At 38.9% G+C, this 15,273-nt stretch overlaps 1 protein-coding gene across 10 annotated transcripts in view; it reads left to right on the top strand.

The window, feature by feature from the left end:
- CACNA1D (calcium voltage-gated channel subunit alpha1 D) overlaps positions 1–15,273 on the top strand; it is a 235,682-nt gene that overhangs the window by 196,428 nt on the left and 23,981 nt on the right. For all 10 annotated transcript variants that reach the window (XM_055806929.1, XM_055806923.1, XM_055806927.1 and 7 more), the window contains 7 exons: positions 86–177; positions 1,486–1,645; positions 2,911–3,038; positions 3,136–3,232; positions 4,829–4,931; positions 6,037–6,138; positions 11,785–11,915. In XM_055806929.1, the coding sequence (XP_055662904.1) occupies positions 86–177; positions 1,486–1,645; positions 2,911–3,038; positions 3,136–3,232; positions 4,829–4,931; positions 6,037–6,138; positions 11,785–11,915 (813 nt within the window). The remainder of the gene's footprint in view (positions 1–85; positions 178–1,485; positions 1,646–2,910; positions 3,039–3,135; positions 3,233–4,828; positions 4,932–6,036; positions 6,139–11,784; positions 11,916–15,273) is intronic.

The following is a 15,273-nucleotide window of genomic DNA, read 5'->3' as shown; positions in this document are numbered from 1 at the left end:
ACTGAAGCAAGTTTAGACTTTAAGGCCTACAGCTTCTGACAGTACAGGTTGCTAGGGTGAAAGTCAAAATCCTGTTTTATTGTAGGTATTTGGAAAAGTGGCCATGAGGGACAACAACCAAATAAACAGAAACAACAATTTTCAGACTTTCCCCCAAGCTGTGCTGCTTCTCTTCAGGTGAGCAAACCTTAACTCTTACTTAATGCCTCCCATTTCACTGATCTATGAAAAATGTTAGTAGCTCTCGTACCATGCATTTGTTCAAAATGTGTTTGCAAGTGAGAAGCAATTTAGCGTAACAAGCACATACTCTCTGTGGCTGCGTGCTGGGTTCCATCCAGGTGATCCAGACCTAAACTCATTGCAGCTCTTGTGAAACACCTCAGTGTTGTGAAATATCACTCATGCAGAGTGATGTCTGCATGTAGACCCCAAATACAGTGAGCCCTGGTGTCCACTGTGGGGGTGTTGGGAAAGGTGAAAGAGACTGTGCCCTTACTGTAATCTTTAGAAGCACAGCTAGGATGACAGTTTGAGAAAATGAGAGGTTGTTGCAAAGATAAAGAAATAAACTCTTCTTTACATCTGCTGAAGAGATGACAAGAAGCAGCGGGTGTAATTTGCAGACCCGATAAGCAGTAGGCAGAACTTTCTGATGCAAGGGTAGCTAGATTTTGATGCAGGGGGATTATGGAATCTCTACTAGAGAGCTTAAGAAAAGGGTAAACATTTGCTAGGGGTGCTTCAAAATGTCCCGGAGCAAGGAGAGGGAATGATGTGGAACAGGGATGCCTCTAAAGGTGGCAATGTTGAGAGCTCTCTCCCTGTGATTCCGTAACTCCGCTTGGCTCCTATGCGTTGCTACTAACCTGCTTGGCAAGACCGGCAGGTCGCTCCTTATCTGAGACCCAGGGCATCACCCACGGAGATCTAAGTCACTTTAAGTATGTAAGGACATTCATACCTTTCAAACTAGGTAATGAACATAGCCAGAAATGTCGCAGGTGTGTAGTTGTCTTTTAAGTATTTAAAATCGTGGGTCTGTACACAGGCATTACCCAACTATGCAAAAAATGCAATAGCGGAAGTTAGAGGCAAGAATTTCTTCAACCATGCTGAGAAGGCAATTAATCTTTTACAAATAGATGCTTTGAGCTTTTATGACGGGTTTTTGTACACAGCAGCTGCACTGTAATAAGTATTTACCTTGTAAATCACAGGTTTGGGTTCAAATTTTTACATGTGAGCCTTTATGGGGCATTAGTCTACCTTATGAAACGTGTCTACAAAGTCAGGTCTGTGTTTGTAATTTCTGAAACATGCTCTGTATTTTTTTTAAGTAGTTCCTGCTCTGAAAAGTTCACAATCTGTATTCACATTTGTCTTTGTACAGCTCCAAGAATTTTGTCAGAACTTAACAAATTAATATATCTTTAATCTGTTTTGGTCAAATAATGCTTCATTTATCTTTGTGACCTTATAAAGGTGTGCAACTGGAGAAGCCTGGCAGGAAATCATGCTGGCATGTTTGCCTGGAAAACGCTGTGATCCAGAATCCGATTATAATCCCGGGGAAGAATACACTTGTGGAAGCAATTTTGCTATAATTTATTTCATCAGTTTTTACATGCTTTGTGCATTTTTGGTGAGTCCGGCTTGTGCTTATTAACAGAAATGAGCTTTGGCATTTTGACTTTTTTCTGAACTAAAAGAGTAGTGGGTTCAGAGAATAATTGAAGATCCCATATCCAAAATATTTTTGCAAGATTGTTTTCCCATACACAGGCCTAAATCCTGGATTTTATACTGATTTTTACAATGAGAGTGGTGACACAGTGGAACAGGTTGCCCAGAGAGGCTGTAGATTCCCCATCCCTGGAACATTCAAGGTCAGGTTGGACGGGGCTTTGAGCAACCAAAGCAAAAGTGGAAGATGTCCCTGCTCGCTGCAGGGGGGTTGGACTAGATGACCTTTAAAGGTCCCTTCCAGCCTAAACTGTGCTGTGGTTCTAAATTCCCACGTACAAGCTGTTCTCCTGACTATATGTATGCTGGAGTGGTTGGTTGCATATTTGAAAGCTAAGTTAACAGTCATTTCATCACCTATTATTTCATACATTTCTCAACAGTATCATTAAATATTCCTGAATAATAAGGCTGCAGTTCCGTTGACTTACTAGTAATGCTTTTTTGTATTGTTTAAACTTGGCAGAATTTGGATTCGTGTCTCTACAAGTGTGCTCAAACTGTGGCACATGAGATGTGAATGGTAACCTTTCTCCCTAATCCGTGGCATAATGGATTCTTCGCTCTAATATAATATTTGAAATACGTTTTTCCTCATTGCAGGTGTTTGGTCTAAGCCGGCTGATTTTTTTTAATTTTTTTTTCTATTCACAGTACTGTTCTTGCAAAAGGAGAGTGGTCAGACAGAATTCTGTGAACTAATGTGTAAACATACACGTTCTGCTGTTCTGTATCATCTTCGTTGTTAACAAGATGTATGCAGAAGTCTTCTTGTCATGACTTTGAATCCTATTAATACGAAAGCTGTTTCCTGAGATCTACACTATGGCAAATACATGTATTGGTTCCGTTCTTTAGCTCAATGCAGTGACACCTGGCAAACCAAGGAAGAGAAAAAAAGTGTTACAGGCTGTGTCAAAGACTGAGTGCTCTAAGATAGAATCACACTCTTGTCAGCACCATCACCTGATAGAGTTCCAGTTAGTCAGTTAAATGATTAGCATGTATTTTCTGTGACATTTGATTATATTTGCCAGAAATCATCATTTAAGAGATGAATTTGTTTGAATTCTTAACCTGCTACCTACCTGCTATTTTATTTATTGAATATATTTTTTTAATTTCAAAATAATTAAGGCAGATTGTTCTTAATTACTTTTTTAGATTATAAACTTATTTGTGGCAGTCATTATGGATAATTTTGATTATTTGACACGTGACTGGTCTATCCTGGGTCCCCATCATTTGGATGAGTTCAAAAGGATATGGTCAGAATATGACCCTGAAGCAAAGTAAGTTAGATCATTTCTCTGATAAGATTTAACGCAGAGCATAGTATATTGTGGGGCAATGGATGTGTGTTTGGTAACTGGTGTGTGTTCGTTCTAGGGGAAGGATAAAGCATCTTGATGTGGTTACATTACTGAGACGTATTCAGCCACCTCTTGGTTTTGGCAAGCTGTGCCCCCACCGCGTGGCCTGCAAGGTAGGTGTTGCCTGGTTTCTTTCTAGCTTTCTCTCCCAGTTTGTTCATTCACTTCTGCCTTGTTATGCATCACGCGTGCACCGTGATCCTGTCTGTTCGCCAGGTCTCTCTCACTCTCAAGTTTCCCTGTTTTTTTGCAGGCATAACTGAAAGCAGGAAAATTAGTGTAATTTCTTTCGGTACTCATTTGAGTAGTTAACAGCAATGTAAAATTCTTAACAGAGTATCAAAATGAAAGGTGTCAGTCTGGAAATGCATCACTAGCCTGTTACTGTCCCATATGTGAACTACCTCATCCCAGCATTTCTGGTGACCCAGTGTCACATATAAGAGTACTTCAACCCAGTGACATTTCTGATTTCTCTTCAGTTCCACAGAGAAGAGGGTGGTAGTTTAATGGAGAATTAATTTTGATACAGTGTTTTTACAGGCACGTTCGTGAGGAGTTTGCTGCATGTGCAATGTAGAAATGAGATTGAAGGGTGGGGACTGCAAGGTGGTAAAACAAGCTGAAGTGAATAACGATACATAGCTGTGAGTGAGAAGACTGAAAATTAAAGGGAATTTAAAATGATGTAGAATTTGTCAGGCATGGTGTGTAATTTAATGAGGATTAATTGCATTTTAATAAAGTTGGAAAGCAACACAAAGGAGATGAATAATTATTAGAGTATCTGAGGACTTCAGAACTATGGATATTGTAGTTTTAGCAGTTTCAGTAGGAATAAGATCAAGCCTTTTAATTGAAGGATTGTTACAACAGACCTGTCATTTGGATTTCTTTTGTATCTGTTTTATAAACAGGTAAGTTGACATACAAAACACTGGGTTCAAGTGGGATGCCACAAGGCGTACTTAAAGCAAACCTATATCTATACATTAAGATAAGTTATCCAATTGAGTAATGCTTTTAAACTAACAGAAAAAAAATTCAAGTTAGACATTAGGAAAGGATTTTGGTAGATTAAGTAGTGTTCTGACAGGGTCACAGCGATACTTCTCTAAAATACGAACACTAATGCAGAGATGGACTAATTGAAAGAGGGAAGCCCCGTTTGCACTAGTTCAGTGTAGACAGTGTAAGAGATGCACAGCATCACTGAAGAGTTACCTAAGAAATGAATCAGTTTATACAAACGGGCTTAGTGCTATGTTTCTTCATGGAGTGTGAGGCTGGAGGGAACCTGTGGGAAACCTGGAACGTGACTGCAACTGAAGTGCGTGCTCTTCCGTAACTGCATTTGTCCTTAATACTTGCTTAGTGTGACTTACAGTCAGAGCCCAGGGCTGGGCTTCAGGGTTTGCAAATTAACTCAGTAAATAGCGCATGAAAACTACTGAACAGTTTTAGCTTTTGTATAAGCATGCATGTGATAAATATCAGAAAGAAGCGATATTGGGTGGTTATTATAGGCAGCTAGGGTAGAAGACTCAACTGTTTTTGGAGATGTAATTTTTATGCCTCTTGTGGATATTACTTTTTTTTAATACATCAGTTTTTCAGAAATGAACATTGCAGGATTTTGTTGTCGGTTTGTTTTTTTTTTTTTTCAAACAAAACTCCATCAAAATTTGTTTTCCTTTTCTCATTTACAGAGGTTAGTAGCCATGAATATGCCACTAAACAGCGATGGAACCGTCATGTTTAATGCTACATTGTTTGCTTTGGTTAGGACTGCTCTAAAGATAAAAACAGAAGGTAAGGTTCTTGGCCGTAAAGCCTTTGCTGCATTTGTCAGAAGGCACGATAAGGAAAAGTTACAGTTTACTTTATTCATTTTGTTGGACATGAGTAGGGCTGCCTTAGTCTCACTGGACTGGGTTTGCTTTTGGATCATGGGTTGGAGTCACTGTTGCTAGGAGTGATTTGCTAGAAAATGAAACGAAAAGGATGGTGAGGCCAGAGCCCAGGAAATCTCAGAAATTATTAGGTGCCTTTATCTGGTCAGATAAACCCATGTAGCAGCGGCACAGTAGCAGAAGCTCTGCTGCAGGGCCTGAATGAGTTCCCCTTTCTGTCCAGCCAAGAGGCTCCTTCCTCACTGCTCCTTAACTTGGTGCCTTGGATCCCATGTTGGTGCAACTGCAGCTTTTGCACACTTGAAAGTAACATCCCCATCTGGTCGAGGCCAGTTCTGGCAGTTGAATGCATTTCTGTCATTTGCGCCAGAGGGAAAGGTTTTAAAAAATAGTGGTATATTTCAAAGACTTTTCTTTCTATTTTCCTACATTTTTTCATTATTTTACCATCTTTTCCTACTTTCTGTTCCATGTCTATTGCTATTCTCAGCAGAATTTGAGTTCCAGTGCCAATAATAAAACAATTAGATTAAGCCCCCTCAGCCATTGTTGTGGTTCAGGTGAGCACTGCAAGAGATGAAAAATTGTTCAGTAGTCAGTTGCCTGAACTTTCAAGCCTGTTCAACTGAGTAATTACTATGATTAAAAAAATAGAGGCTCGGCTGTGGATCAAGAAAGTCGCTTGTAAAAAGCAAGTCATCACTTTCCGCACAGTTTAAGCAGACAGTATTAAGCAGTGACAGAGTAGAGCTGGGATGTGTAAATTATGGTTGACCTCTGCAGTGCAGAGACTGATTTGAAAGCCCCAGGAACTCGCTGCCTTACACCCTTTCTTCTCTTTAGTTGTAGTATTTTCTCCTACCACACGTAGCTTAGGCTTGCTGCAAAGGATCCCTGTCGCAGTCTTAGTATTTGTCTACAGCTAATTAATATCTAAAGGATTGTTCACTGCAGCTGATTGAAATGTAATTGCCATCCTCCATTTTTGTATTTTATTGCCACAGGTAACCTAGAGCAAGCAAACGAAGAACTTAGAGCAGTTATAAAGAAAATATGGAAGAAAACGAGCATGAAATTACTTGACCAAGTTGTCCCTCCAGCTGGCGGTCAGTCCGATAAACTTTGCAATATGCCGTTCTCTGTGCATGTTGGTCTTTCTGGATTGTTAGGAACCAAAGAAATAGAATTACTAAATTTTGTAATCATAGTGTCATTAAAGGACAATAAACAATAATAACAAAATAAATATAGAAAAAACTACATCCTGTTCCACTAGATAATACGTACAGGACTGATAAGTACAACTTCCTTAGATCAAAAAGAAAGAGAGGACAATGTTATGCTTATTTTCTTTCTTGGAAAAAATACCTTATTAGACCAAAATCTAGCCTTAATTTCAAATCATTCAGCAAAATAAACTAAACTTAGTTTGATTTCAATGCATTGAGCAAAATAACATGTTTTGTACTAATGAAGCTTGGCAATGTACACCACATAATAGCTTGTATCCCTGTGTGTCTTGAATACTTCTGGGAGAAAACTAAACAAATTTAATTGCCAGCTTAATAATATTTTGTTTGCTAAATTAATGAAGCAAGAGGCTAAATTATCTCAGTTACACTAGTTTAAACCAGAGCAATTTCATAGTCAACAGATAATGGAAATGGTTTGGGTTTATGCCAGTATGACTGAGATGTGAATATGGCCCATGTGAAGAGATATTTAAATTCTAATGGCACCAATATGTTTGTGAGAACTACAAGGCGCGTATATTAAATGTTCCTACGTGCTGTAAAAATGCCATGTCAAATATTTGTTATATCTCTCTTTTTAAATATATATATTCTAATATATATATTTAGCCTTTTTAAATATATACATTTTTATTACTAAGCTGTAGTGCAGGTCTAGGAGACTGGTTTTTAATTGCTTTTTCAAGTTTTAAAGGTGCAGGATCTGTTGCACTGTCGCCCACGCCCAGGATATATTTACCTAGCCATCCAATACGCAGATCCATTGTAATCATCTGGTATTTCTTGTAGTTCATTGTACTTTCGTAGCGTTACGGCCACTTTCGAGACTGATCAGACTCAGGTTTGGAAGCAGACTCAAGATCCCAGGCACGGTGGTGGAGCTGGTCCCTTGCCGAAGGTGATGCTCTCGGTCCTGGGGGAGCAGGAGCATGCTGGCTGCACTGCTGTTCAGCATGACCCGAGGAGCAGCATCAGCTTTGTGGCTGGAGGGAGCCACGTGCTATTGGTGCAGTGGCTGCCGCCGGAGAAGCGTGGCGTTGAAGGCAAAAATTAGCAAATTTGACTACCCAAAGGGGAACTGATACTGCACATTTAAAACAACTTTTTGTGTTTTACTCTGTTGTTTTTAGCCTTACATCTAAGTGCTTGCATGGCATAGATGAATTGCTTTGTTATTGTTGTAACTATGTGCTTGAGCTTTTTCTGCAGCCTCTGTTCCTTTCAACTATGAGTCTTTCCGAATATTCTGAAGCAATTCTGTTTTAGGGTGGTGGCATGGAATTAGTGTTGCCTCTTGCCGACTTTATTCCCCTACATTTTTTTATTGAAATAGAGATGCATGCTTCAGAATAGTGAGCTGTGCCTGCCTAAATCAATCTGACAAAGAATCTGTAAAGATTACATTTCTAGAACTAATCTTACATAGTAACTCACTGTTCACTTCAGCTTCATTTCATTGCTGAATATAAGCTGTATATTTATTTTCAGCTATACTAAAATTCATTGCTAATATTTATTCTGCAAATGTAGCTCTTCAGCATAGCTAGAAGGCTGAAAGCCTGGATCGCTGCTCAATTGATAGGGAACAGTGTGGCTTCTAGAAGCCAGTTATGAATAAGAACATGTTGGGAAAGCCTGAAGATTTATGAATTTTTGGTTGCAGTTTGGTTTATTTCTCTGCAGACCTTGTTATGATTACTTGAACGCCGAAAATATTGAAACTCAACTAGAAAAGAGAGGAATACAGCTATTTTGCATTCATATGCCGTAGGAGTGTAAAATAGCTTAATATATAGTAGAAATCAATTTCTGCCGATGCTTAATACTCAACAGAAAATTGTATATGAAATAACACCAGTGACAGCTGATAGTAACAGTCTGCTAGGAGACAGAAAATTCTCTTCAATATAAATCAACAAAGCATTCAGATTCAATAGGTTAAAATCACTTGCATTTGAAAGCATAGAGCAGTCTAGTTTATGATGTTTTTCTCCAGTGTTACTTTTGCTGGTATTAACTGAATGCCAGATCCTTCGTGTGCTCCTGAGCATGCCTCCAGAACATAAACAGAGCAGCTGTTTGCAGAGCAGAATGTAAAATAAACAACATAGCTTTCCCCTCCCCGAATTATAAATAGATGCACTAGAAATGGACAGTTAGTTAATTTGTGGTACCGGTTAAATAACTCATTACTATAACTTCATTAAACCGTTAGTAGTTAGCAACACCTTTTCAATACAATTGAAAAGCTGCTTTGCAAAAGCATAGAATGTCAGTTAAATGCCTGAATGTATGAATGAGTTAACATTCTTAGGAGACTAGAGAGTAAGAAAAATACATATAAATCACCAAAGATTCACCTGTATTCTCTAAACTCCCCAGTCCCCACCTGCAAACCCATTTAATCCTGCCTCGTACTTTTTGCCCTCTTCCAAAAACCTCCTACTGAAGTGATTCCTTTTGCTCTCACTGATTGTAATTACAGATTTGTCTATTCTGTGGTCAGTTACGCTTAGCTGCCTCCCTATGCCTGTCCGTATCTGGCTATATGTGTGTTACTCGGGAAAAAAAAGTCAAGGATGGCCCCCCTTGGCCAGGCTTCAGTTCTTGTGTGCACATGTCTGTGCTACGACTGACTGTGCCCGTGATGTACACGCGCATCTTGTTTGTACGTACAGGCTTTGGCATGCACAATTCAGCAAACTGGTAATGCATTCATCTAATATGCTCATAAAAAGTGGGTGCATATCCAGAGCGATCAATAAGGGCCCGTACTGAGATTTCACAGGTTTTGTCATCTCAGGTACAGTCAGTAGTTGTGCAATGTCATAGCCTGACTTGAGACATGCTCTCAGTGCAACACGTAGCGGTATGTGTTATATCGAGTCTGTCACTTCAATGTGCTTGCTTTTTCTAGGAGCCGTTTGCTGTCTCACTTCCTTAAAAGTTCTGTTCAAATACTTGAGACAAAGTAGTATAAAGGATGGGGAAAGCCTTATCTGGGGAGTTTGACTAGGGCTACGTTGAAGATCAATGGATTCAGCGAAACTAAGGCAGGCAAGTTTAGATTAGGTGCTTGATAAGAGATCTCTTCCTAATATAGAACACCATTAGTCTGCTGAGGAGCTGTCAAGGGAGATTACAGATGAACATCAAAGCAAATGTGCACAAAAAATACAGGAATTGGATTTTTTGAGTCGATTAAAAAGCTTTTTACTGCTGAGACGGAATCTGAGAAGGGTGAGCTTTTCTTGTGAGCTGTGGAGTTCCTGCTGTTCCTTAGCAGGAACTGGGGGCACCTGGACCTTTGAAGAGATGTCAGTATTTGGCAGAGGAGGCTCTTAAATGTGCTGAGATACTTCCTACAACAGGCTAGTCTCCCAACCAAGGTGTTTTGAAGTGATTATTGTGATTATTTTTGCTTTCATATATTTAAGAACAAATAAAATGCTGGGAAAACACATCCCTGGTGCATTTTTACTGAAGGTAAAGCCTGTCGTACTTTCTCACTTGCATACAGCCCGCTTCAGACATAATGCGAGGAGCTTGTTTTGCATGGTAGAGGATTGATTTTGAGACTAATGTTGTCACAGAGGTAAAAATGAGTTTAAACACTATTGTACATGGATTGGATTTCCCCATCCTTTTTATTGATGTAAAAGCAAGTCACAAAAAGAAGGTTAATTCAATCTAAATTAGCAAAATCTGCCATAGCACAGGTAAAAGACACTATTAGAAGTGCTATCATTAGTGAGATACATCGGGGCATATTGTTGATAAAATGAAGACACGAGGAGACTCTGTGTTAATCCAATGTTCATGTATGGCATTACAGTATATGACAATTGATTAGAGAATTTGCTTGACAATCAATTAGAGAAAAAGCTTGCTTAACAGAATGTGTTCATACATAAAAAAACCCCACCACAAAACGATATGAAAAACCAAACTCAAGTCTATCCCAAAGCTCCATTAGGGACTTAAAATGTAGAGAAATGACATAAAACTAAAAAAATCCGTATTTTCTAACAAAGGTGTGTTTAAAATGTGTCTGGGCATGTTAGATTTTCAGTGTTTAGTCGAGTTGCAACTGCACAGAGTAACCCAGATCCTGCGATGTGATGTGCACCTGCCTGTTCCAGCCAGGGCAGCTGGAATGTCGGGATACTGCCCATCAGGGTGTGGGCTGTACCGCTGGAGAGAACTTTGATGCCTAAAACGCACCATCCCTCCTTTCTGTACGGCAGTAGCCAGCTAGCAGCCGTGTTGCAAACCTCAAGATACTGAAAAAAACGGAGATTTTAGGCAGCACAGCAGGGAGGGAAGTAGCTAACTTCATGCCAGATAACTCTGGAGGGAAAAAAATATGTGTGAAAGCAAAAGCAATGTTTTTGAATAGAAAACTATTCCCAGTTTTCTGGCAAGCGTTACTCATCAAGAGAGCAAACCTGCACAGCTGAATCGTTCAGCGGGGCTCGTAAAACGGGCAGATACGTTCTTAGCAGGCTGTGAACCAGGCAGTGTTGATATCTCATAAGGTACCTGCCTCTGAACTCTGAAGACTTTGAAATTTCATTTGGTTCACAAAAGTGACTGTAAAAATGCTAGGTTTGATGGCCCTTGCTGCCCACCTATCTCTTGAGTTGTACTAAATTAACTGACAGAAGTTGTTTTCGTTTCTGTCGGCGTTGCAGAGCTGACGCAATACAGTAATGTGGGACAGCACTGTGTTCTTTCACATTTACTGTCATCATCATCGCCTAGCCAGAAGGTGGCTAAGGACCACATCTTCACTGAAATAATGAGAATATGTGAAATTGAAACCTCTGTGGGATTTTCTCGGTCTAGAATCTATCTTACTGGATGACGATAAGACAGCAGAAGATACAGTCCAGCATGAGCATCTGGGACACAAATAAAATTCCGACAGGAGGGTGCTTGGCAATGACAGTGAGGGCACGACACCAATAAAGAGCATAGTGAAGCAGGCTGTAAAGATGTCAAAGTCCTTATACAATCAGGACAATGCTACACTGATACACTGACCAAGCAAATTTGGTTCAGCAATGAAAAAAAGAGAGATGTTGTAAGGAGGACTTTTTTTTACTAGAGTCACTCTTACAAACATAACTGTATGTAAGTCACAGTAGCTTTTATTTTAATCCATTTATTCCAAGTAACTAAAGCCTGTCTTTCAGCTTCTATGCATATACAAAAATGTTTATGCTTTTGTTAGAAACTTATACAAACTTACTTAGAAATACATGAAACTTGGTGAAGTGTGGTATTTTCTTCTTCATTAAGGATGAGTTCACTTAACTGATGGGACTTAAACTGCTTGCTAAAACATTGCTTTTAAACTAGTTACAGGGTCCATGGTTGTAAGCTGAAAGCATAGTATTGCACCCATCACGTTTCCCCCCCAAAATCAGATATGAGTGTACAGGCTATTGATAAATGTGCTGACTTGGGAGAGATCTGTCTGGTCTGTTCATTTAGATGATGAGGTAACCGTGGGGAAGTTCTATGCCACCTTCCTGATACAGGACTACTTTAGGAAATTCAAGAAACGCAAAGAACAAGGACTGGTGGGGAAATATCCTGCGAAGAATACCACGATTGCTCTGCAGGTGATTTTGTTTTTACATTTTTAACTAACCATTTTGTGAGCTTACTTGAAATAGCAGGTAGATGAATATTGATGGTTGTGCAGTGCTGCCAGGATTTTATTTAGCTGGGACACTTTTGGCCCTTATTCATCAGAAAAGTAAAGCATAAACCTGCTATTCTGTCTATACCAAGGTAAGTGAAAACAGTTATTCTCTGTGGATTACTCAAACAGTGGCAACAGTTATAAAATTTCTTAGCAAGTCTCGTTACATCACAATCTAAAGTTGTTGATGTAAAAGCAGATGAATGAAGTTCTTGGCTATCATTTCTGGTCTTTGTTTTGCTTTAATTATTTATTTTGTGTTCCTACAACGCTGTAAGCCAGTTCTTGGAAAACTTCCTAATATACATTACCCCATAGTAAAGGTGGTTTTATATGGTATAATTTTTCTTCTTTAATTCTCATTGTTGTTTATCTTTTCCACTTATGATTACTGTTGAAATACCTTCCTATTAGTATTTTTGAATATTTGCAAACTTTGAACTTCACATTCATCAGTTTCTTTCATAGGAAGTAATATCAGCATACTACGTTAATGTCATATACTTCTGTCTGTCTCTTAAAACAAGCTACCAAATGGAAACCAGGACAATCGATTTGGCTGTCTGTCTCTCAGCAGGCCTGCAGCAAGCAGTCCATAGTGTATATGTGATCTAAAGAGTATATTCTGAAAACTTCTGTTCAATGATACCCTTTGTATTATGAACTTTGAAACAGGCAAATGGAAAGCTGTTCTCAAATAATTCCAGACATCATACACTGCACCATTTTTATTGGATTGGGACTTTATGAATTTCAGTTAATGCTGAGTAGATTCCTATAAGCTATAAAGATCTTTAATGTTTCTGATAGCTTTTTGTTCTGATGCCAGAATTTAGAAATAGGTTGTGAAAATCCCTATCTAAAAGGGGAGAAATGTGTTAACCTGATTCAGATTCTATTTTCCTTGTTAAAAATCCTGCTGGCTTGTACTTTGATCTAGCAGAACGATCTTTGCTGTCCTAAGTGGGTAATTTGTTTCATTGCTCTTTCTTAAGAATGTCTCTGCTGGCAGCTCTGACACACATTCTGCTCCAAGTCACCATAAGCAAAAGAGATGCAACAGGCAGAGGAGGTTTCATCACAATTCTTGCTATTGATGTGTGAGCACGGGGCATGCCAGGACTGTATGAACTATATTTGCATAGAAGAGAAAAATATGGGGAATGGAAGAGATAAAAAGACTAGAAACAGCTGAGAGGGAAATGAGAGACTCAGATTTTTAGGAAGGACTTTGCAGGCTTCTTCATTGCAGGAGCATTTGAGCATAAGGAGCTCCAGGTTAGATTTAAGCCACAGTATTAACGTTTTTCCACTTGTGTTGCACACACAACAATATAAAAACAAACACTGAGTTTCCAAAGATGAGTGTGCTCTGTTGTTTATTATCAGATCGTGCTTCCTGTTCAATAAGAGGCAGAGGGCAAGAGGAAAGTGGAAAGAATAAGCTCTTCCTCTGTCTTAAGACAAATATTTTTTAATTCAAAACAGCTAAAAAAATGACCGTGAATCTCTGCTAGGAATTTAAAAGGGCTTATGGGATTTGAGGCATGGCATTAATTTTTTGCTCATTAAAATAATTCTCCTGTGGTAATAAAATGAGCCAGACTGGTAGATGGGAAGGTTATTTCTTTCTTTCTCCCCATTCTTCTCTGTTTTACTTTTGTCTTTCCAACAAATCGGTAGTAACTCAACTTGCTTTACCAAATGAAAGTGGAAATGCCATTTCAACAAAACCTGAAACCGGTGTTGGGGAAAAGCCCAGTCTTACAGGTTTTCAGTCCAGCATATAATGGAGTAATATAATTCAAAACTGGGAGCTACAGCAAGTCAAACTCAAAGTCAAAAATGCCATGTTTGGTAAAATAATTAATTATATGAGGACACAGCTCTAAAACACACTTGGATATCTTTCTGAAAGAGATATTCTACCTCAACAAGGAATTTATTTCTTCTGATCAATGCTCCCAAGAACAGTCCTGTGGGATGTACTATAGGGAAGTTAGTATAAATGATCACAGAGGATCCTTTTGACCTTATAGTGTATAAAAATCTGATGTCTCTCCATTTTCAGCCTCTTCATTCCAGGCTTGCTTTGTCCAAAGCTTAAATGCATATAAACCTCTCATGTTTTCAAAAACCTGTGTTCTTAACAGCCATTTTTGGCAGCATAGTTGAAAGGCATACCATCAACTTGTGCCTCAATTAGAGAAATTTTGTTGAATGATCTGTGAAAGGCTTGTAACTATGAAGATGTTCCTTCTGTTCTTGTAGAGTTAATAGTGGGTATTTTTCCATTTATTCTCTCAAATCCTCTAAGTAAACTAATGTTTGCAGATCTCTGTGGTAAGCAGTATACTAAGAAAAGCAGAAACATGCAGTATCGCTGTATCTCCCATCCATTTTCTTAGGGAAATTGTGATGACTTATGTCAACATACACCACACTTACGTTGTAAATGCTGAAGGAACTTCATATAGCAATCACAGTAGATTTATATCTTTATTACCCAGTTCATCCAGATGAATTTACTGTTTATATATCTATGCATAAATTGTACAAACGGCACATACAGTATTGCAGCAGCTGACTTTGCTTATGAAGATACGGGTGGAACGGGTTGTGAACAAGAGAAAAGTACTAAATTAGCCAGCCTTCTCTCTTCTCTGGAGGGGAAAAATACCCTCAGCTGCATCAGAGTTCCTGACGCTGAAATCTGCCAGTAAATATGGGACCTTTCTTTGTGTTCTTGGCTGTATTTACCTTATCTTTTTGTTGTTTAAATAATTTTCCTTTTGAAATTAGAAACTTCCTATAACAAGGGTAGGCACATGACTTCAGCAGCAGCTTTTCTTTAGCCTCTCTAAACTAGTTAAGATTTCACAGTATCTAGTAGTCATGATAACGCTACTGTGCACAGCTTCTGCTTTCTGGACTGCTCGAAGAATGAGAGCAGCAGAAGCTGGGCTAGGTCTGTCTTGAATTTTTCAAGCTCTGTCATTCAGAACCTTCCTATACTAGGAATTGTTTGCTTAAAACTTTTACTAAGATCAGGAAAATACTTCTATTAGGGTACAATTAGAAAAGGCTTTCCAGCTATCTGATTCTTCTATTTGTAAAGAACAAGACCAACTATATTTTCATGTTCTTGTCTACATCTCACCCTATTGCAGACCAGTTGTCATGTTGTAAATTCCTTAAGGAAGCCAGCAGATAAAAAGCAATGTCACCTGTTCCACTTTGTGTCAAAGCTATATGAGCAGTGAATGCTCTTGTAC

The sequence above is a fragment of the Falco peregrinus genome, chromosome 5 (assembly GCF_023634155.1).
Source record: "Falco peregrinus isolate bFalPer1 chromosome 5, bFalPer1.pri, whole genome shotgun sequence".
Classification (NCBI taxonomy): domain Eukaryota; kingdom Metazoa; phylum Chordata; class Aves; order Falconiformes; family Falconidae; genus Falco; species Falco peregrinus.
Note: the sequence above shows the minus strand (reverse complement) of the source record. Positions and strands in the feature narration are given on the sequence as shown.